General features: G+C 44.5%; 1 protein-coding gene across 2 annotated transcripts in view; it reads left to right on the top strand.

Moving 5' to 3' along the window:
• PSMF1 (proteasome inhibitor subunit 1) overlaps positions 1 to 21,846 on the top strand; it is a 41,474-nt gene extending 19,628 nt beyond the window's left edge. The window contains exons 4-7 of one of the 2 annotated variants that reach the window (XM_015559441.1): positions 3,213 to 3,398; positions 17,513 to 17,566; positions 18,890 to 19,048; positions 20,801 to 21,846. In XM_015559441.1, coding sequence (XP_015414927.1) covers positions 3,213 to 3,398; positions 17,513 to 17,566; positions 18,890 to 19,048; positions 20,801 to 20,828 — 427 coding nt within the window. In that variant the 3' untranslated portion in view covers positions 20,829 to 21,846. Of the gene's footprint in view, positions 1 to 3,212; positions 3,399 to 17,512; positions 17,567 to 18,889; positions 19,049 to 19,609; positions 20,022 to 20,800 lie in introns of those variants that run through there. The other variant, XM_006756717.2, reaches the window with a different exon arrangement.
• The last annotated feature ends 277 nt before the right edge of the window (positions 21,847 to 22,123 follow it).

Here is a 22,123-nt window from a genome sequence, read left to right as displayed (position 1 = left end):
GTCTTGGTTGGCAGTTAATTTGCATATCACCGATTAGCCAATGGGAAGCATAGCGAAGGTATGGTTAATTACCATGTTTGTCTATTATTAGATAGGACTAGAGGCCCAGTATACGAATTCGTGCACCAGTGGGGTCCCTCGGCCTGGCCTGTGAGATGGGGCCAAAACTGGCTCTCCGACATCCTTCAAGGGGTTCCGGATTGTGAGAGGGTGCAGGCCAGGCTGAGGGACCCCACCAGTGCACAAGTGGAGCCGGAGAGGGACGCAGGAGGTTGAGCATCCAGCGAGGGGCCATGTGAGGGCTCCAGGGCATGTCCAGCCCGTCTCGCTCAGTCCCGATCAGCTGAACCCCAGCAGCAAGCTAACCTAATGGTCGGAGCATCTGCACCCTGGTGGTCAGTGCACATCATAGTGAGCGGTTGAACGGCCTTAGCATATCATTAGTATATTATACTTTGATTGGTTGAATGGATTACTGGACACTTAGCATATTAAGCTTTTAATATATAGTAATGCTTTTGCAACTTTGTCGAAAATCAGTAGTCTGTACTGTGTGCGTCTATTTCTGGGTTCTCTGTTTTGTTTTGTTTTTTCCATTGATCTTTGTGTCTATCCCTCTGCCCCTATCACACAATACTGATTATTATAGATACATAGTAAACCTTAATATTGAGTAGAATGATTCCTCCATTCACTTCATTGTCAAGATAGTTTTAGCTATTCTAGGGCCTGTGCCTTTCTGTATAAACTTTAGAATAAGTTTGTGTCTATAAAAAAAATCTGCTGGAATTTTGATAGAAGTTGCATTAAACCTGTTAATCAATAGCGAACCTATGATGGGGAAACTTGACACTTTTACTATGAACATAGTATGTCTCCAATTACTTAGGTCTTAATTAGGTTACTTTCATGATCATTTTGTAATTTTAAACATATAGAATCTGAACATGCTTTGTTATGGGGGTGGGGGGGGAATAGAGGTGATCATAAATGGAGTTCTTTCTTAATTTTGATTTTCAAATGTTCATTGTTTGTATATAGAAATGCTGTTTATTTTTGTGTATTGCTCTTATATGCTGTCTTGTATATTAAATATTTGGTGAGCTCACAGTGTTGGAGTTTATAGATTCCTTTAGAATTTCAAGGTAGACTATCATGTCATCTGCAAATAGGGACAGTTTTATTTCTTATTTTCTAATCTGTGTGCTTTTTCTTGCTTAATTTTTTTTTCAGGTTTGAATGTGCTTTTTTAATTAAATTTTACTGGGATGACATTGGTCAACATGCACATGTAGGTTTCATGTGTGAATTTCTAAGTTGCAAAATTGAAGGAGCTAGAACTTCCAGTATCATGCTAATAAATAAGAGCGGTAGGAGAAGATATGCTTGCCTTGTACCTAAAGTATTCAGGCTTTCATTACTAAATATATTGCTAGCTGTCGGCTTTTTTTGTAGATGCTCTTTATCAAATTGAGGAAGTACCCCTCTGTTCCTAGTTTGTTGAGAGTTTTTCTCATGAATAGATTTACTATAGTGTCTTTTGTCATATTTTTTTTTTGCATCAATTGACATAATTATTTGATTTTTCTTATTGATATGGTAATATTGAACCAGTCTTGCATACCTACAATAAATCCTATGGTGTATATTTCTTTTTATATATTTTTAATTCAATTTGTTAATATTTTGAGCACTTTTTGCATCCAAGTTCATAGGAAATACTGGTCAGTAGTTTTCTTTTTTTGTACTCATTGTCTGGTTTTGATATCAGGGTATTATTGGCCTCATAAAATGAGTTGGGAAATGTTTCCTCCTCTTGTATTTTTCTGGGAGTGACTATAAATTGATGTCCTTTTTAAAAAATACTAATTCTTTAAATGTTTGGTAGAATTATCCATTGAAATAATCTGGACCTGGAGATTTCTTTTGGAGGGTGCTTAAGTATGGATTTAGTTACTATATTCAAATTATCTATTTCATTTTGTCTGAGTTGTTATAGTTTGTGGTTTTAAAGAATTGGTCTAAGTTGTTGAATTAAGTTATTCTTAGTAGTCTCTTATTCTTTCATTAGCAACAGAGCTGTTGTAAAATATCATTTCTTTCTTGATATGTGTGATTTGTGTCTTCTCTTTTTATGTTTGCTGGTCTTGCATTAGGTTTATCAATTTTATTCATTTTTTTAAGAACCAGCTTTTTAATTAAATTTCTCTACTACTTTCCTGTTTTACTGATTTCTGTTCTTTATTATTTCATACTGCTTGCTTTGGATTTAATTTGACCTTTTTCTAGGTTCTTAAGTCAGAATTTTCCTTAATCTCTCCTCCTAACCCCCCACCCCCACCTTCCCTCTGAGATTTATTATGATGTTTTCCCCCACTTTTTCCAATGTAAGCATTTAATGCTATGACGTTTCCTCTCAATACTGCTTTAGCTATATCACACATATTTTAATATGTTTTATTTTTATTCAATACTTTGTATTTTTTCAAGATTTCATCTTTGATTCACGGATTATCTAGACTAATGTTGCTTAATTCCCATGTATCTAGAGACTTCCTTTCTGTGTTGATGTTTAATATTATTCCATATGGTCAGAAAACATATTATTTCAGTTTTTAACATTTGTGAGGTTTGCTTTTTGACCTAGGATATGGCTCATTTTAAAACACCTGTTACCCAACTCTGCCTCAATACCTCATCTATAGCTCACATTGCTTCTCTCTCACTGGCAGAGAAGGGAGGCCCAGAGGAACCTTCCAAGGGCCTCTGAGTTAGTGACAGAACTAGACCTTGAGCCCCCAGAGCCCTGCCTACTTGGACCAGGAACCAAGTTTATCCTCCCCTCAGAGCCTTTGCCTTCCATGATCCTTCCCATGACACATGATGAACACATAATTGAGGGTGGGATGGGATGGGTTGGGTACAGAGGAGTAGCCAGTCCAGGCCCTGTGCCCCTACACTCTCACCTCTTTCTAATGGGGTGGTAAATGAGGAGGGACAACTCAGATGCCTAAGAGGCTTAGGCGCAAATCTCGTAGACAACGTCGGGGTGTTGCCCCCCTTGCCCAGGCCCGCTGGGCGGCCCATTCCCACCCTTGCAAACAGTCTAAGCGTACTTTCAAGAGCTGTCAAGGCCGTCGCAGCCACCAAAATACTGTATTAAGGGTTGCCAAGCAGCAACAAGCAGTTAACACCTCATCTACCTCCTATAGGACCTACAGGAACAGTGAGGAACTTCGGTCTCGTATTGCATCTGAAATCATCACACCTCTCCAGGAGCCTTGGGACAAGGCTAGTGTAAGCAGTCCCCATCGAGAGTTTCCGCCTGCCACTGCCAGAGAGGTGGACCCACTCCGGATTCACCCACAGCACCCACACATTAGCCGGCCTCCTTCCTGGTGAGTATAGAGCCCCCAGTGGGCAGCCATGCTTCTGTAGAAGTATTCCAGCCATGACCTCCTCACTGGCCCCTATGTGTCTTCAACAGATTTGTCAGAGTCCTAGTGTATGGAGATAGAAGACATAAGTAGAGCAGTGAGTTCTTGCGCTGCCACTAGTCACCTAACTACCCAGCATTTTAAGGCTGCCTGCCCCTTTATGGAGTCCACAAAGAGCCTCTGAGTCAGTCCAAGGGTCAGTGCCCATGGGGCTGTGTGCATACTCCTACGAGGCTGCCGAGGTGCTTCAGTTATTGATGCCAGAGCTCTTGGTGTGTGCAGGGCCCTGGACAGGCTTTTTGGGAAAGTGCAAAGATGCAGAAGTACTGTCCCATAGAGGATGTAGTCCCAGTGTCTTGCCTATTTCAGTTTGTTGGAGTCCCCTGACCCCTTTGACAACTTCAGAACTTTTCCAAAGCAGCATGGTGTATGAACAAATCATGCCCAAGATCTTTGCTGATGAGCATAGCAGCCTTCAGGGCTGGAGACTTCTGCTCCAAGGGAGGAGAGAAGGACCAGGGAGACTAGTCTCTGGCTGAGACGCACTTTCCAATTTGGAATCCACAATGTAGTAGTAATAGTAGGATTGGCAGGGTGGAGGAAGGTTCACTTTGAGGCCATAATACACACTCATTAAGTGCTAACTATCATTGTTATTTTATTCTCTTTGGCAATTAATATACTTTTGATTAGATTTTTATGGGAAATTGATTTAATTATTGTAGTAAGTAATAATTGGCAGTCTCTTTGGCAATGTTCAGAAATACTGGGTCCTGTGGGAGAGTAAAGAATAATAAAAAATGGTTGAGAGGCTGGAACAGCTTGTCTGGTCTAACATTCTTATTTTACAGACAGGAACGAGGTAAGATGACCTTTGTAAGGTCATGAGCCACTAATAAAGAGACAGAGCCAGGGCTGGGGTCCAGGTATCCTCACACCCAGCACAATACTCTGGCTGTGATGTAACCAGAATATGGTGGCAAGATTTCAGAATAAGGCCTGGGCAGCAGTCAAATTGGAGGAGATTTTTAGACCTTAAGTAGATAATAATTCAGTTATTTTGGACACACTGCCCATTTCAAAATAAATATTCTGTGAAATCTCCTTTACCCTCTCAAAATGGAATTCATAGATATTGTTACTTACCAAATGTTCAGTTTCAAATAGAATTGATATAAAATTCTAACTATAATATAAATGAGAAATAAAAAGAGAATAATCTATAATAATAAAAATGTAATATGCTAATTAGACCGGATAGCCGAACGACATTCTGAACGTCCTTCTGGATGAAGCCACGGCACCAGGGGCCAAGGCAGAGGTGGTTAGGGACGATCAGGCAGGCAGGCGAGCAGTTAGGGGCAATCAGGCAGGCAGGCGAGCAGTTAGGGGTGATCAGGTAGGCAGGCAGAGTGGTTAGGAGCGATCAAGCAGGCTGGCAGACTGGTTAGGGGCGATCAGGCAGGCAGGTGAGCAGTTAGGAGCCAGCGGTCCCGGATTGCAAGAGGGTGCAGGCTGGGCCCCCACCCCTCTCCTACTCCCCTGCACTGGGCCTCTGGTTAATAATAAGATAATGTGTATTTCATTGTTTAGATGCCTGAGCAAGATTTCACTGGAAAACATAGTCAGATATTTGCTGTTGTATGTGGAATTATCTTGAATTTGACAGCAACAAAAGCTGGCGCATACAGATGAATCGTGTCAGCAACTGAGTATATAAACTGTGTTGCTATTGCTAACATGACTTTTCTGAAATGGTGAACAGCCCATAGGAGAATGGCAAACAAAATAATGGATGGACAGTGTTTCTTAATTACATCAGTTATATTCCTGGAAAATTTTGTATTACACCAGTATGAAAAATACTTTGTGTTCATATGTAAAACAGCCTTGGACTCAGATAATTTATGTAGGCTTTACATCTCCTTTAATGTCTAACAAGACTTTCAAAAGTTGTGTGGGATGCAGTGCCTTCTTTGTTATGTAGGATTCTGTGAATTGTAGAGCAGGCAGCATCTGGCCTCTGTCTGTTAATGCCACGAGGACTCTGCAGACACTATGACAAGCAAAAACACCCCAGAGCTTCCACAATTGGCACCTGAGGCTGTGCCATCCTAATTTTGGAATCATAGACCTAGAGTCTAGAATTATAAAAGTAAAAAAATCCTATCCTTAGAGGAAGTGGAAGAATTAGAAAATTACCATGTTGCAAACTTTGTCATACACATTGTCGGTAGTTGCTAAAACCATTAGATAAAAGGTTGATGGGGAATTTTATAATAGACTAGTGGCCCGGTGTACGAAATTCATGCACGGGGGAAGGAGGAGGAGGGGGCGGGGGATGGTGGGTGTCCCTCAGCCCGGCCTGCACCCTCTCCAATCTGGGACCCCTCTGGCTCCTAGCCACTCACCTGCCAGCCTGGTCGCCCCTAACTGCTCCCCTCCTGGCTTGATCGCCCCTAACCACCTCTGCCTCAGCCCTGCACCCGGGACCCAGAATTCCCTCCTCCAGCCGGCCACAGGCACCCAGGACCAGGCTTCCCTCCTTCTGGCCAGCCGCAGGCACCCAGGACCCAGGCCGGCTTCACCCAGGCCAACTGCAGCCTCAAAGGACAGCGGGCAGGTGGCTTCGCCCGGGCCACAGCAGCAGGCACTGGCTCCCGGCCTGTGGGGTGGGCAGCTTCTCCGGCTGGCTGCGGCCTGGGACCTCAGGGTGGGCGGCTTCTACATTTCCTGGGCCACAGCCAGCCTCAGGCACTGGCACCTGGACTGCAGGGGGGAGGCTTCTCCGTCTCCCCCGGGACGCTGTGTGGGCAGGTAGTCCGGCTGGCTGCAGCCCAGGACCACGGGGCAGGCGGCTTCTTCATCTCCCAGACCGCAGCCAGCCTCAGGCACAGGCACCTGAACTTCAGGCGGGCGGCTTCTCCGTCTCCCCTGGGACCGCGGGGTGGGTGGCTTCTCCAGCTGGCTGCGGCCCGAGACCATGGGGTGGGCGGCTTCTCCATTTCCTGGGCTGCAGCCAGCCGCAGGTGCTGGCGCTGGTGACTGCTGGAGGGCAGTTTCACCCTGCAGGCTTTGTCAGGAAGGACGTCCAGATGGTCGTCTGGGATACGTCTGGTCTAATTAGCATGTTACTCTTTTATTAGTATAGATGGATCAGACTGATAGCACCTGAAACCATAGATCAATCTTAACACTGAAAGTAGGACAGCCAGACATTGTGTCTTCTATAAGTAAGTTCCTAGCAACCTGAATCTAGATCGAACCTTCAGTTTCAGAGAAGCATAAGGGATAGATGATTGAGTTAAACAGACACATGAGGATAGAGCCAAACATGGAACATGAAAAATTTTTACACAGTAAATTGACCTTGTTTTGTGTTGTTGTTTTTATCATCAAATAAATGAATGGCATGGGGGAGAAAGGGAGAGAGAGGACAGTTAATAAAAGTCATATTAACCAAATACGGTGTTGGACTTTCTTTGGGTCTTGATTCATAGTAATTCTAAAAATTATTTTGAAACATTTGGAGAAATTTGAACATAGACCAGGTATTAGAAAACATTAGGAATTATTGCTAATTTTGTTAAGTGAAACAATTAAATTTTGGTTATATTAAAAGAAAAGAAGTCTTTATCTGTTAAAGATATATATTTTACAAATATTTATAATGAAGTCTTTTTCTTTAAAGTAATTTCACCCTCTAAAGAATCAGGCATTAGGAAGTAAGTAGAGGTGAAACAAGAGTGGTAGAATATTGATAATTATTGAAACGAGTGGAAGGATGCATGGGGATTCATAAATTTACCATTTGTACTATTTGGGGCCATTTGAAAATTTTCTTAATAATTATTTTTTTATTAATACCAATCTTTCACAAACTCCTTCAAAAAATAAAAGAAGAAGGGACACTTCCCAACTCATTCTGTGAGGCCAGTATTATCCTGATACCAAACCAATGATATCAGAAGAACACTACAAACCAGTATCCCTTCTGAATATACATGCAAAAATCGTCAGCAAAATACTAGCAGAACATATCCAGCAATATATAAAAAGGAGTATACATCATGATCAAGTGAAATTTATTCCAGAATTGGTTAGCTTAACATCTGGAAATAAATCAATATAATATACCATGTTAATAGAACAAAGGACAAAACGCACATGTTCATCTCAAATAGAGAAAAAGCATTTGCAAATTTCAGCACCCTTTCATGGTAAAAGCCATCAGCAGTAGAAGGAAACTTTCTCAACCCAATAAAGAACACCTGTAAAAAGCCCACAGCTTACCTCCAACGTAATGGAGAAAGATTCAGTGCTTTCCCCTAAGATCAGGAACAAGCAAGGGTATCTGCTTTTGCTACCTTTACACAACATAGTACCTGTTGTATAACACATACCAGGGCAATCACTCAAGAAATCAAAGAATCCAGATTAGAAAGTAAGGAGTAAAACAATCTCTATTTGCGAATGACATGGGGTCTTATATGTAGGATAAGGAAATAAAAAAAAAAAACTTTTTAGAACTAATATACAAATTCAGCAATATGACAGGATACAAGATCAATACACAAAAATTGCTTGTATTTCTATACATTAGCAGGGAACAACCCAGAAATGAAATTAAGGAAATGATCACATTTACAGTAATGCCCAAAAGAATAAAATACTTAGAAATAAATTTAACAAAAGAAGTATAGGATTTATACATTGAGGACTACAAAAGATTGTTGAAAGAAATTAAGGAAGATATAAATAATGGACATCCGTGTTCATGGGTAAAACGTCTTAATATTGTCAATACTCCCCAAATTGATCTGCATATTCAATATAATCCAAATCAAAATCCCAGAGTGTTTTTGTTGGAAGGTTTTGTTTGTTAGTGTTGTTGTTTTAGAAATTGGCAAACTGATTCTAAAATTCATATGGAAATGCAAGGGAACCAAAATAGTGAAAGTAGTCTTGGGGGAAAATAAATTTGGAGGACTTATACTTCTCAACTTATTACAAAACTACAGTAATTAAGACAGTGTGGGACTGACATGTAAAGCAAGGGAATAAAATTGAGAGTCCAGAAATAATCCAGCATTCATGGATAATTATTTTAAAATGTAGAGGCTGAGGAGCCACTTAGGTTCTTAAGTCTGTGCTATTCATTGAGCTCACTAGATCTAGCCCTGGGTGATTCACTAAGGCCAATGACAGCATCTGGGCTCTGCTCTCATTTCATCTCCTAGGGGAACAGCAGGGTACTTGGGAACACATAAGAAGCAGAACCTGAACCACACTTGTGCTCAGGAAAGGCTTCCCCAAGAAGGAACTGACCTCTAAACAGGAGAGAAAGGGTGCTCCAGCCTGAAGGGTTGTCCTTTGCAGAACCCTAGAAGGACAGGTAGGGTAGCTAGAGCTGGTGCAGATGGAGTAGGGGGGTGGTGGTGGTGAGTGGTTGCAGAGCCTACAGCAGGCTTCCCCACGCGGGGAAGGGACAGGATACAATACTCCTTATCAAGGTGGATAATTACCAAGCGAGTGGCATGGGCCTCTGTGAAGGCTCTTGGTCTTTGAGAAAGGCTTTAGGGAAGATGTGGGCATTGTTCTAGGCGTCGCATGTGGCTTGCAAGCCGCAGTTTGCCGACCACTGTTCTAGGCCCACAAGATGGAGAAGAGAGCCTGGGAATGGTGTCAGCCAATCAGCCTGCTGCAGGCACAGCCGGCTCTGCACTCTCCTGCCCTTGGTGTTTGTTAGCCAGAACCCCGGGCCCCTAGCCTGGGATTGACCCACTCAGTTATTTTTGTCTAATCCCAAAATTATTGGCTTTTTTTTTTTTTCAAGTATGGACTTTTTCAACTCGTTGTAGCTCCATCATCGGGACTTACTATGCCTTGCACATACTTGATGAGTTCTCTATTCTGCTAATGTTTCCTGTGGGTTAGAGATCCCTAGGGCTGGACCCCGACCCTGGAGGCACACACCCTTCCTCTGGCTTTGAAAACAAGGAAGTAAATTAAAGTGATAGCCGCCATTAACAGAGGTCAGTGCAGAGACCCTTCATGGGCACTCTGGGAAAGGCTTTGGGGGAGGTGCTACCTCTGCCGTGTCTCTCTGGGGAAGAGCAGTATTTTTTAAGCTTCTTTTCTTTTTTTATGTGTCTGAACTATTTCATAGCATTTCTTTCAGGGGGTTGTTTCATACTGAGGGAACACTAGGCCAGATGCATGGGACTGTCCCTGAAATTAGAGGAAGAGTTCGTGCCTGGAGTCCTAAGATACAACAGCTGTGGAGGATGGGATGGGTTTTGGAAGGCCCGTGGTGTGGAGTACATGACTCTCCCCAGGGGCAGGTGGAAAACACTGAAGGATCCTGTTGGCAGTAGTGCTTTTGGCTAAAGAGCCTGGTGGGTTGGAGGGGTTACGGCAGAAGGCCGAGCCTCACCACACCTGCACACCACCCTTGGCAGGCAGGACTTACTCCCCTTCTTTCTGCCTCCCATCCAACCCCCGTGTCAAGGAGAGAGTATTACATGGCAGTTAGGAAGAAGCTTTGGAGGTTGATCGGCTGGGTTCAAATCCTAACCTTGTAGCTTTACCTGCCAGCACATGTAGCCTCTCGGAGCCTTGGTTTTCTCATCTGCACTTTGGGGTCATTATTCCTGTCTCAGAGGTTTCTTAGGATTGAATTTGATGAATGTCACATGTTGAGCTCATTGCTCAGAATATAATAAACGTTGAATAAATACTTAGCAGGTCCCATTCCGACAACAGTAGAGATGAGAACAAGACTGAAGGTGTAATGAGTAGAGGGTCTCCCCAGAGAGAACCTTGTTTTATGTTTTTAAATACCTAGTATCCTCCCCCTATAAAAGGATTTGAGGCAGTGGAGCCACATTGGTGTGAGGGGATTGACGCAGAGGTTGTGTTTAGTGACTGTGTTTAGACCCAGGCTCTTATGGACATTGTTTCCTTACATCAGCACTGGCCGCCATTTATCGAGGACAGGAGTAAAGGCCAGATCTTGGCTTTCATTTGTGGTTACTCATCTTCCAGACAGCCCTACAAGAAGATCGGTGCAATCCTACTTTACAAGGGGAGGAGACAGTGGTAGGGCAGTAGCATAACCTCCCTGAAGTGTCTAACTGGGAGGTTGAAGACTGAGGTTTGCTCCTCTGTGGGTCCAGCTCAGCTTATGCTTTCCTCACTGCACCCTTCATTTTTAGTTCTTGTAATCAGTTTGTGTACAAGTTCAATGCGGAGCATATGGAGAAACCCATCTCCTTCCCCCGCCCCATTAGGTTTTTCTCAAGCGAGCCTGTTTCCGGGAGTAAGACACTGAACTAGCACAGATCGTTGGAAGAGGAGGCGGGATGTGTAGGAGGTTTTTTGTCAGCCACTAGTGAGTTGAACCTGTCAGGTCTTCTCTCTGTAGCCCCCTTTTCTCTCCACCCCCACTCTTTACCAACCCCCTTTCTTTATAGCCCAGATGTCTGTAATGACATCCATTCCTTTATTATAGCCACCACTACCACCACCACCACCACCACCACGTGGCTGGGCAGCCCAGCACTCACACTTTCACCTTTTTTCCCCTCAAATGCCTAATTTGGGGGTGGGGCTTTAGATTGGGGAGTAGAGAAAGAGCATCACAGCAGCAGACCCATCTGGTACTGCAGGGTGATAATTACCCCATCCCTGAAAAGCTTAGCATATGCTCCCAGTGGGAAATAGCAGCCTCTGCCTATTCCCATAGGACATAGTTCTGTGTCTCACCCCTCACCTTCCACACCCTCATCTTGCCTATCCCATAAACCTCCAAATGCAAACCGAAGTTGGGATATCTGCCCTAGTGCATAGAGTTGCTTCTCCAACCGTGTGTTGAGGTATGTCAGAGCTCATCAAAGGCTACTGTGTCTGCTGGATTGATGCTGGGTTTGATGTTGGTATAGATGGAGAGGACATTACATTGTGATGAAGAATTGAGGGTGAAAAGTAGATCTACTCCTGAGATCTCTAGGGAGAATTACTGAAAACAGCCCATCTGTAAGGGAGGTTGTTGATTTTTTTTGTTTGTTTTCATATAAGCCTAACGTTTTTGTTGTTAATATTTACAATTCTAATCCATTTCCCTTGGCTCCATCTGTCCTCCATCAGTCAGGAGACTCTGTCCCAAATCCTGTTCCTCATTTTGAAAAAATAATTTTTCCCATGCTTAACCAGCTTTGCTAAAAATAAATCCTTAGCTATAAAGCTCTTATGTCATTCAAAATTTATTTTTAATCCCAGTCTGTATCTTTACATATTTTTAATGTTCCAAATATTTTGTGTTCTATATTTTTTTAATTTCATAATTCATTGACTAAAGTATTAAGTATGGTTTTTAGCATCTGATATTATATAATACAGCAATGTTAGCATTTGCCTAACCTCAGGAGGGGGGTATTTTTAGCATTCCAGTATTTCATTTTAAATTGCACACTATGAAAATTTGTGTGTGTGTGTTTGTGTGTACTAGAGCCCTGGTGCACAACATGCGTGCACTAGGGGAGGGGGGTTCCCCTCAGCCCGGCCTGCGCCCTCTCACAGTCCGGGACCCCTCAGAGGGGTTCTTAGCACTGCCATGGAGGCGGGAGAGGCTCCTGCCTCTGTTGCTGCACTTGCCAGCGGTGAGCCCAGCTTCTGGCTGAGCAGCACTCCCCCCGTGGGAGCGCAATGACCACCAGGGGGCAGCTCCTGCATTGAGTGCACGTCATAGCGACTGGTTGTTCTGTCATTTGGTCAATTTGCATCTTAGGGTTTTATTATATATATATAGTGTGTGTATATATTTTAACTTCCTTGAGGTATATTTCCCATGCTGGCAGATCCCAAACATTCTGGTCTTAGGAACCCTCTTGCACTCTCAGAGATTACTGAGGACCCCAAAGAACTCTTGTCTGAGGTATATCTGTCAGTGTTTATCATGTTAGAAATTACAGCTGTTTATCATGTTAGAAATTACAGCCCAACATTTCAAAATACACATTTTGCCATTAATTTAAAAATGACAGTAATAAACCCATTATATGTTAAAATAAGTAAGAGATTTTATTATAATAACTATATTTTCAAAAACAGAAAATATTAGTGAGAAGAATGACATTGTTTTACATTGTTGCAGATCTCTTTAATATCTAACATAGAAGACAGACAGATTCTCATTTCTGCTTCTGTAGTTAGTAAGTGATAATGTTTTTGTTAAAGGTTGTTGGAGAAGAGAGAAATCATTTAATAAGCTTTTCAAATAATCATGGGTGTTCTTTGCATTTCACCAGAACTTGACATGTGATAGTTTCTTTAAAGGTTAGTTGTAATTTAGAATCCAAATCCATGTCAGTGAATGCTTTATACATTACTAGAGGCCCAGTGCACAGATTTGTGCACTGGTGGGGTCCCTCGGCGTGGATAGTGCTGAAACCAGCATCCAACATCCCCCAAGGGATGTAGTAGTGTGCAAAGCGCTGGGAAGGAGCCTCTCCAGCTCATCCCAGCCCCGCTCATCCTGTCAGTGAGCATCTGCCCCTCCCACTCCCACCCCCTCAAGTCTTCTACCGCCACCCCTTGCATCTCCTGGTCTGCTGCACCCAGCTATGGAGAAGTGGGTCCCTAGGGTGGAGCTCCCATGGCCTTACTAGGGGAGCTGACTGAGGCTCAGAGAAGTGGGGTGAGTACCCAAGGGTCACCCAGGGCAGACCAGGGAGTCGCAATAGCTGTGCAGCAAGGACACCCACTTCGCGCACGTCCTGCAAGTCCTGGGGTGGCTCCGGTCTGATAGGAGGAGGTGGGCGCTAGGGATGGAGTTTGTGGTCTCTTTTTTCCCCTCCCTCCATCCCTTGGTTCCGGCTGCCCGGGGAGGATGCGACCGGAAGTGTTGATGGGGTCGGGGGCACTGCACCTCCCGAGTGGTGCCTGGGGAGCAGCAGAATTTGGGCCGATGGCCCGGCCACCCAGTGCGAACTGCAGCTCAGCCCCACCTGCTTGCAATCTTTCATAGACTCAATCGCCTGTTTCTCTTTTCATCTGTCCAAGTTGACTGCTCCCGGGTGGTCAGTGCGTATCATGGCAATCAGTCAAATGGTCTAACGGTCACTTAGGCTTTTATATATATAGATTACATTGAAATCCCACTGCTCTTTCATGCTTTTGAGTGGATCTTTTACCCATGCATGGTATTAGATCATGTATCAATTGTTTGGAAAATATTGGTTCACTGAGATGTGCAGATCTGCTCAATGTTGATACATTATTACACAATATAAAAAAATCACATTCATTAATATTACCAATCTCATCAGCATCATTATTGGGAAGCCATCAAATTAGTGATAAATACATATTTCCAAATTGCTAATTTTCACTTTAAAATTTGAATTTTATCATTGGCAACATATATTGTTGTTTGTTTTTCTGAACTAACAAGTTCACATAGTCAGAGGGCTGCTGCAAAGAGTGTCTTGGAAGGACATACAAGAAACTGAAGACTTGGAGGGTTGGGGAGGGCGGAGAGTGAGAAGGAGGTTTTTACTTTTACAGAGTCCATAATCTCCTAACAATAATTCTGAAATCAAAAGAGATCTGAAAACCATGGTATTTTGTTTTGTTTGTTTTCCCCCAAAATCAGGTTGGTCCTGAACCTTGTTTGATAGGAAAACCTGACCTAAAGTGTCATGAAGCTCCTCATATGTTCATTTGTCCCACTTGTGACTATTCATTTATTTTGCAGAAATATTAGGGTTTTGGGTACAGGGTGCTGCCTGGGAGCGTTGCACAATATACAGTACTTACCTGGCCTTTCTAAAATAAAAAGTTCTGAATTCCAAAACACAGCTAGCCTAAGATTATGGATGTGTGTATCCTTTTTTACTCTTGAATTTTGAAACTGGTGAATGCATTACCTACTCAGAAAATTTAAAAAAAAATTTTATATATTTGTATTGATTTTTTTACAGAGAGGAAGGGAGAGGGATAGTTTGAAACATTGATGAGAGAGAAACATCGATCAGCTGCCTCCTGCACACCCCCTACTGGGGATGTGTCCACAACCAAGGTACATGCCTTTGAGCGGAATCGAAGCTGCAACCCTTCAGTCCTCAGGCCGATGCTCTATCCACTGAGCAAAACTGGCCAGGGTGAAAATTAAAATTTTTAATCTTCTAAAAACTAAATTTAGCACAAAGCAAGCTCACGGTAAATGGTGGCTGCTATTAATCATCCCTCCAGGCTTTCGAACTGCCAACAAATCTGTTCATGGCCACACTATGTTTCACCATAACAGCAGCCCCTGTGAGTGTCACTACTTAGATTTACGTCTTAGAAGACGGGGATGCAGAGGTTTGGTGATAGACCCTTGCCAGCCAGCTAGATAGTTCCCCACCCAGAGTTCAGAGCCCAGAGCCCATCTCTTAATCCCAACCCTGAGGCCGCTCCAGTTCCCCAGAGCACCTCAGCCATTGGCATGGCACCCACCGGAGCTGTGTATCCAGGAGGGGAGTGTTGTGTGTCTGAGAGGAGGGGGAGCATATAAGAAGGAAACTGTGGCTAGACTCACCTCAAATCCTTTAAAGGGGTCCCTTTTGGAGCTGGGACATACTGTCCTGTGGGCCAGCCAAGAAGTGCCTACAGGTTAATTATACAACACTCTGTCCTTCTGTTGATTACCAGATGAAGTAGCGGGGCTGGATTTCAGGGACCATGTGCAAAAGTTACTTTCTTTTGTTAAACCCTAGAGCAGGGGTGAGCAATCTTTTTGTGAGTGCGTGCCAAAACCAGAAAAATCTCTGATTCAAAATTCTTCTGCGTGCCAACCCTAATTTTTTGAGAACATGTTACGCCTACTTGATATCTCTTAAGGTGTACGTATGTGAAGAACCTTGAAGAAATAATAAAATTCATTCAAGCGACAAAAACACAGTAGGGAGAGTTAAGGCAGAGGCATAGAAATTGCTCTTCCCCTCTTTCGTCAATCCATGTCTTCTATGGTCTTTAAGATAACTTGTTATGTAAAATTATGTATTTATCTAAGATGCACCTATACTGAATTTATCTGAAAAATAAAAAAGTTGATATTAAGAAAAAAATTGTAAATGGAAGATTATAAGAGAGGGTTTCACGTGCCAGCAAAAGTTACTGGCGTGCCATGTTTGGCACACGTGCCAGGGTTTGCCCACCTCTGCCCTAGAGCCTCAGTCAGCACCTCCAGGACAGAGACTACTTTAAAATGGATTCTGTGCATGTGCCATAATGAGCTCACTGAAGGGTGCATGTGTTGAGTGTGAGCCTAAAGCAGCGGTTCTCAACCTTTGGGTTGCAACCCCTTTGGCGGTGGAACAACCCTTTCACAGGGGTCGCCTAAGACCATCCTGCATATCAGATATTTACATTACGATTCAAACAGTAGCAACTTTACAGTTATGAAGTAGCAACGAAAATAATTTTATGGTTGGGTCACAACATGAGGAACTGTATTTAAAGGGCCAAAAGGTTGAGAACCACTGGCCTAAAGGCTATGTTGTGACAGTTTCAAGAACACAAATTATTGGGGTTGGCCTTGCGGCTGCCATTCTAGGCCCCATTGTTCTCCATTTTCTCTCCCCTTCCCCCTCTGTGGCCCACGAGAGAGAAATGGAGATGGCTGCATGTTTCAGGAGCCATCAGACTGTTCTCCCAGGCATTTTTATAGCCATTAGAAGCCCCTCTGCCTGCTGCTCTGAAGGGAGCAGTTTGTGGGGATAGGTGAAATGCTTGCTACCCTCTGGCACCCACTGGTCTGACCAGTGAGGCAGGATGGTGGGAGGCCACCAGAGACTTTGACTGCCAGCTCCATGAACCACAGCTTGGGAACAATAACTTCCCTTGGAAACATGGTCCATCTAAATCAGTGGTTCTCAACCTTGGCTGTATATTAGAATCACCTGGGAATCTTTTTAAAATCCTGATTTCTGGGCCTCATCTTCCGGAAATTCTGTTTCTTTGTTATGGGGTGGGGCCACAACATTAGTAACAAAGAATAGAATTCCAAAGACCACTTTTTCAAATACTAAATCTTTTTTATTTTATTACATTCATATCCATATTCTTTATAGAAGAAATAGAAGAAACTCACTACTGTTTATATTTTCAGTACACTTCTTTCCAGTTTTATTTATCCACACCCACCCACGCTTTTCACAGTTGATTTCTTAGGCTATTGATAATCCCTTTTTCTCCCACAGTTAACATTTGAACATAAACATTTTTACACATCATTTTAAAACATTCTAAGAGTATTGTTTCCTTGGCCACATTTAGGGATATGCCCTAATGTTCCTAACTGGTCCCCAATTAGGCTGACCCATTTCCCTTGATTAGTTTGTATGGAGATATTTTAATTTGAATTAAGTGTTATTTCTTTAAGATTGCTACCTAGACATAAAATTGTTGGATCAAAGAATATAGTAAAGATACAAAAAGCTTTTGAGAGCGAGATCTATTTTGTGGGCATATATATTATATTATATAATACAGAATCTCCATTTATTCTCCTAGCTCATGCATTGTCAATGAGGGTAATGGGAGAAGGGTGGAAAAAAATCTTAGCAGTTACAATGGTTTGTGGCCCTCAGTGGGCTACAGTGCATAAACAGGAAAAAAAAGCTGAGAAGCACGGTGTTCGCTGTATGTGAGTACACATCTCACTCTACCCTTGGAAGCTTTTACATCTGAGCTTTGGTTTTGCATTTTAGAATAACCTCTGGTCTAAGTTCTTTATCCAAAGTTTAAGAGTTTGAGAAGGGTGTGAATAAAATAAAATTTATGTGGTGGTTACCACTGCTAATATTTTTCTTTCTATAGATTGGGATTCTCCATGTTTTGTAGCTTTGTATTCAGCCATTGTAACATTATCAGTGTTAGTCTTTGCCAAGGGCCACTTTGAAATATCCCTTGTGTTATGGTTCATGCAGGGTTTCCCTTGTCCCCAAGCCTGGGAGTCAGGTTCAGGCTCCTAGGAGCCCAGATGCCTGGCTGCTCTGGGACTTATAGTAATTGTCCCTTGTTTGTTTCAGGTGTGATCCCCTGGGCCCATTTGCTGTCGGGGGAGAGGACCTAGACCCCTTTGGGTGAGTACTGCTGGGGAAATGGCAGCAATACAGCTTGCTCTCCTGGCTTTTCAGCCCAGCTCATCTTCTAATTCTAGAGCAGCGGTTCTCAACCTGTGGGTCGCGACCCCTTTGGGGGTTGAACGACCCTTTCACAGGGGTCGCCTAAGTCCATTGGAAAACACATATATAATTACATATTGTTTTTGTGATTAATCACTATGCTTTAATTATGTTTAATTTATAACAGTGAAATTGGGGGTCACCACAACATGAGGAACTGTATTAAAGGGTCGCGGCATTAGGAAGGTTGAGAACCACTGTTCTAGAACTTTTCATCAGTCTTCCTTTGGGGTGAAGGAGCCAGTCTGTTGCTGAGGAGCTGAGAGGTCATTGCCATTGTTCTGCTCTGCCATGCCTGGAGCCGTGCAGGAGAGCTCTGAGTGTGGGGGAGGGGCTAAGCCAGCACTGCGGGCAGCTCCTCTGTCCTTTCTGACCCCTATTGTGCTGTGGAGGACAGCAGCCCCCTCCTAGGAGGGCAGGATACCAGGTGGGTTTATCGGGTGTGGGCTACAGACCTTAGGATATCTCAGGGCTACTCAGAGGTCACCTTGCTTGATAAGGGGGGTCTTTAATCCCCTTATCAGCTCTGGGTGGTTCTTGTCACACACCCACTGAAGTCATTACAGCCTCAGCTATGCACTCTCTTCTCTGAATGAGTCACACTAGATTTTAACCTGTGCTGCAGTGTCCCAGCCTGACCTTCTGATTTTTAGACAGTGATGAAGTCACAGAAGTGCACAGTTAAGCTTCAACAGTGACCTCAAAGTTTAGGGAACGTCAGCACATGTATCCTAGTTTGAGCACATGAGGTTGGGTCCATGGAACTCCATGAGAGAGATGCTGTCAGGAGCCAGATGGAAGACCCACAGGCAGTCCATAGATGGCCCTGAGGTTCTTTAAATAAACAGCAGAAAAGCTAGCAGCATGGATTGTCTCAATGTTGTCCTTAGTCCTTAGACCTAAAGTAGTGCCCTGCAGAGCCTTGTGATGGTTCTGCGTTGACCTTGGCGAGTGCTGGCACCAGTTCTTGATCAAATTGCTCCTGTTGGGTACAGGTCACAGCAGGAGTCTCAATTTTGTACGCTCAGGGACCCTGGAGAGCCAAAGGTCCAGACTGTGCTATTTATGTTCTTTGCCCACTTCCTGCTGGTGCTCAGGCAGCCATCCCCACGCGTCTGCTTGAGCCACCATGCAGAAGCCCAGGCATTCTTAGTCTGTTCTCAGCTCTTCTCCAATAGCTCCCTGCCATACCTGCAGACCCATTTTTCCTTCTTGCCTCAGGTATCGGAGAGGGGGCATGATTGTGGATCCTCTGAGATCTGGCTACCCAAGAGTACCTATTGACCCATCCTCGGGCCTCCCAAACCGGCTTCCTCCAGGCGCTGTGCCCCCAGGAGCGCGCTTTGACCCCTTTGGACCCATTGGGACCAGCCCAGCTGGGTAGGTATTCACTCAGGTATGCTGAGAAGTAGGACCTGATGACAGCTCATCTCAGTGCTGCAGGAACGAAGGCGTCACACCAGGCCCAGATGCCCGCAGCTCCATCCCCCACTGGCAAGAGAGTGGAGCCTCCTCCAGGCCCTGCCAGATGCCTTCCCCCTTCCCCCCGAAGCTTCCAGGAGCACCCTGTTCCTCAGTGCCTCTCTCCCCTCAGTTCCCCTCGGAAAGGACCCAGTTCCCCTCGGAGAGGAGCGACTCCCTCGCTGTGTTGAGCTGTGTCAGGAACCCACTGGATCCTCCTCAACACTCATAGATAGATATTACTGTCCGCATCTAGTAGATAGAGAAAATCGAGGCCTTGAAGGATGAAGTAACTTAGCCAAGGCAGAAGAATCAGGATTCAGTCCCAGGCTGTCTGGCTCTGGAGTACACGTGTGCTCTTAAACTGCACGAACCACCCCATCCTTCTGGAGTACAGGCTCCCTCAGCTCAGGGCCCTGTCCGCCTGTGTGCCCCTGGCCCTCCATCACTCCAACTCACCAGCCCCTCTTTCCATTCCAGACCTAACCCAGACCATCTCCCCCCGCCGGGCTACGATGACATGTACCTGTGAGCGCCTCAAGAATGTAACATCCCAGCCTTCCCTCCACTCTCCTGGAGCTACCACCTCTGGCCCCATCAGCAACCGTGTTCTTACGGGCTGGGGGCAAGGGACTCTGCCCATGTGTTGGCAGGCTGGCTGGGATTGCCTCCCTACTCCATGTCAGAGCCACAGCACCTGCTGCAGCTCTCCACTTGGCTGCATATAGGTCCCAAAGAGAAGTCAGTCTCTCTCACCACCAGCTCCTCCCCACTTCCCAAGGGAGACTCCGGCAACATATACCCTCTACCCAGTGCAGCGCTTTAAGAACAAAATGCATTTTGGATGTTATTATTAAGAACCAAATGTCAATACAGAAGTCATGTTGCCGTCTTCCATTTTTCTTTACTGCACAGTTCCTTCCAATTATGAGCTTGAATCTTTGTGGGGCTAAATGACTTTTCCTTCCCAGGGCCCATTCTTACTTCTCAGGCACCTTCCCTTCATAAATTGCTGTTGGCTCCTGACATCACCAAGATGGGTCCCAGTATGGCTGCATGGATGAAAATGAGTGACTGGAAACCTCATAGGTCACAAGGATGGTTTCACACGGGCAGGGACATTGCAGAGAGACTGTGTGCTTCTGTGGAGGACAGAACCCTCCAATTCTGCCTTACCTGACCCAGTCCTGAGTCTGTGCCTGGGCAGTGGCAGCCTACAAGCAACAGACCTGAGCACTAATCTTTTTTTACCACTAACTTACTGAGTGACCCTAAGTCCCTTCCCCTCCCATGGCTCTGTGCCACCTATGAAATCTGAGGTGCCCTTCCCATTCTGATGTCTGCTATGTGTGCCGACCCCTGGGAACTGGGGCAGAAGGAAAAGAATGAAGGTTCAAGGCTTTATGTGGTACTTACAGAGTCTAACTCTGTGCCTCTCACCCTCCGTGGGGCCCAGCCAAGCACAGGAGCATAGGCTCCATGTAAGCACGGTGTGGAACTCCGGGAGGAGCAGGAGGCCAGCCTCAAAGCCATTGGCTGGGGTGGATGGAAGAACTAGTCAAGCACAAAACAGCCCAGGAAGGCATTCACCCCGAGGGAGCCCCACCCCTGGAAGCCTGTGCCCTCTGTCCAGGCCCGCCTGACCTTTGGTGTTCTCCGGATCCTTTTCAGCCCGAGGCCTGACAGATGTGGTCAGTGATGAACCTTATGCTGGAGTGGAGAGAGCATCATAGAGCACCAGGCTCAGACGCAAGACATCAAAGCACTAGTCACTTTGGCTCCACAACTAGCATTTCAGCCATGTTTGGGTCCTTTCACTTCTCAGCTGCTTGGGTTCCTTCCCCTAAATTAGGACATATTATTTCTCTGTGGGCAGGGGCTACCACAGCCTTTCTGAGGTGTCTGCTAATGTGCTATAGCCTGGGACTCCCTGTTTGCCCTGCCGGAGAGTGAGTTAGGGGTAAAATAAATTGGCCCATAGGCCAAGGTCAACCTAAGATGTGGAGGCTGGGCCAGGGTGGGGAGGCTAGCATGAGTGGGCTCTCTGGGCATTTCTGGCAGACCCCATCTCTAGCACTGACCAAGTAAAAGACCATCTTGGTCCTTTAGAACATGTGTGCTCTGGAGAAGGGCCCAAGGTCAGGCAGAGCTGCAAATGTAGTCATCAGTCCTAGTTTGCTTCCCCAGGGGCCAGCAATGATGGAATGTTTTTGTTTTGCAATTGGCTCATACCTGCTACCAAAACGACATGGGCAATTTACTCATAAAAGCATCCTTTACTCTAAAAGGAGGCTTAAAGGAACATCTGAGCAGAGACCATCTGACAAGCAGGGAAGGGGGGTAGATCACTTTTAGGACCCTGACTCAAAGACAAGATCAAAACAGTAAATTTGCCACTTAGATTTACTAGTAGCAAAGGTCGAAAGGATAGTCCAATACATAACTCTGTTTTCTGAAAACAGAAACTTTAGTGATTCATCTGAAGAATCAATCATTTTTGTGTGTGGGTCTCCTTGCATCAAGGACATTGAGTAACACGGATGATGTCTTAGTTTCATGGGGGCTTTTAGGAACTTCTAGGTCAAGCTGTCTGTGCTTGTAGTCGGGCCACGTCCTTCCTTCCGGCCATAAGTAATTGCCAAGCAGCAAATGGGAATGGTTCGGGTTTGTTTTTTGGAACCCTAAAGGTTGGAGCCTTAATAAATATCAGCACTTAATAACCTAGTTCTCTTTTTTAAATAACTTTGTATATAATTCACATACTTAACGAAGTTCACCCTTCTGAAAGTGTGCATTTAAATGGTTTTTAGTGTATCCGCATTATGTATACCCATCACTATACCTAGTTCCTGAACATTTTCACCACTCCAAAAAAACTACCCCATATCCACTAACAGCCGCTCTCCATTCCTCCTTTCCAGCCCCAGGCAACCACTAGTCTATTTTCTGTCTCTAAAGATTTGACTATTCTGGATAGTTCTCATAAGTGGAATC

Source organism: Myotis davidii, unplaced genomic scaffold, assembly GCF_000327345.1.
Source record: "Myotis davidii unplaced genomic scaffold, ASM32734v1 scaffold354, whole genome shotgun sequence".
NCBI classification, from domain to species: Eukaryota; Metazoa; Chordata; class Mammalia; order Chiroptera; family Vespertilionidae; genus Myotis; species Myotis davidii.
This window is presented reverse-complemented; position numbering and strand designations above follow the sequence as displayed.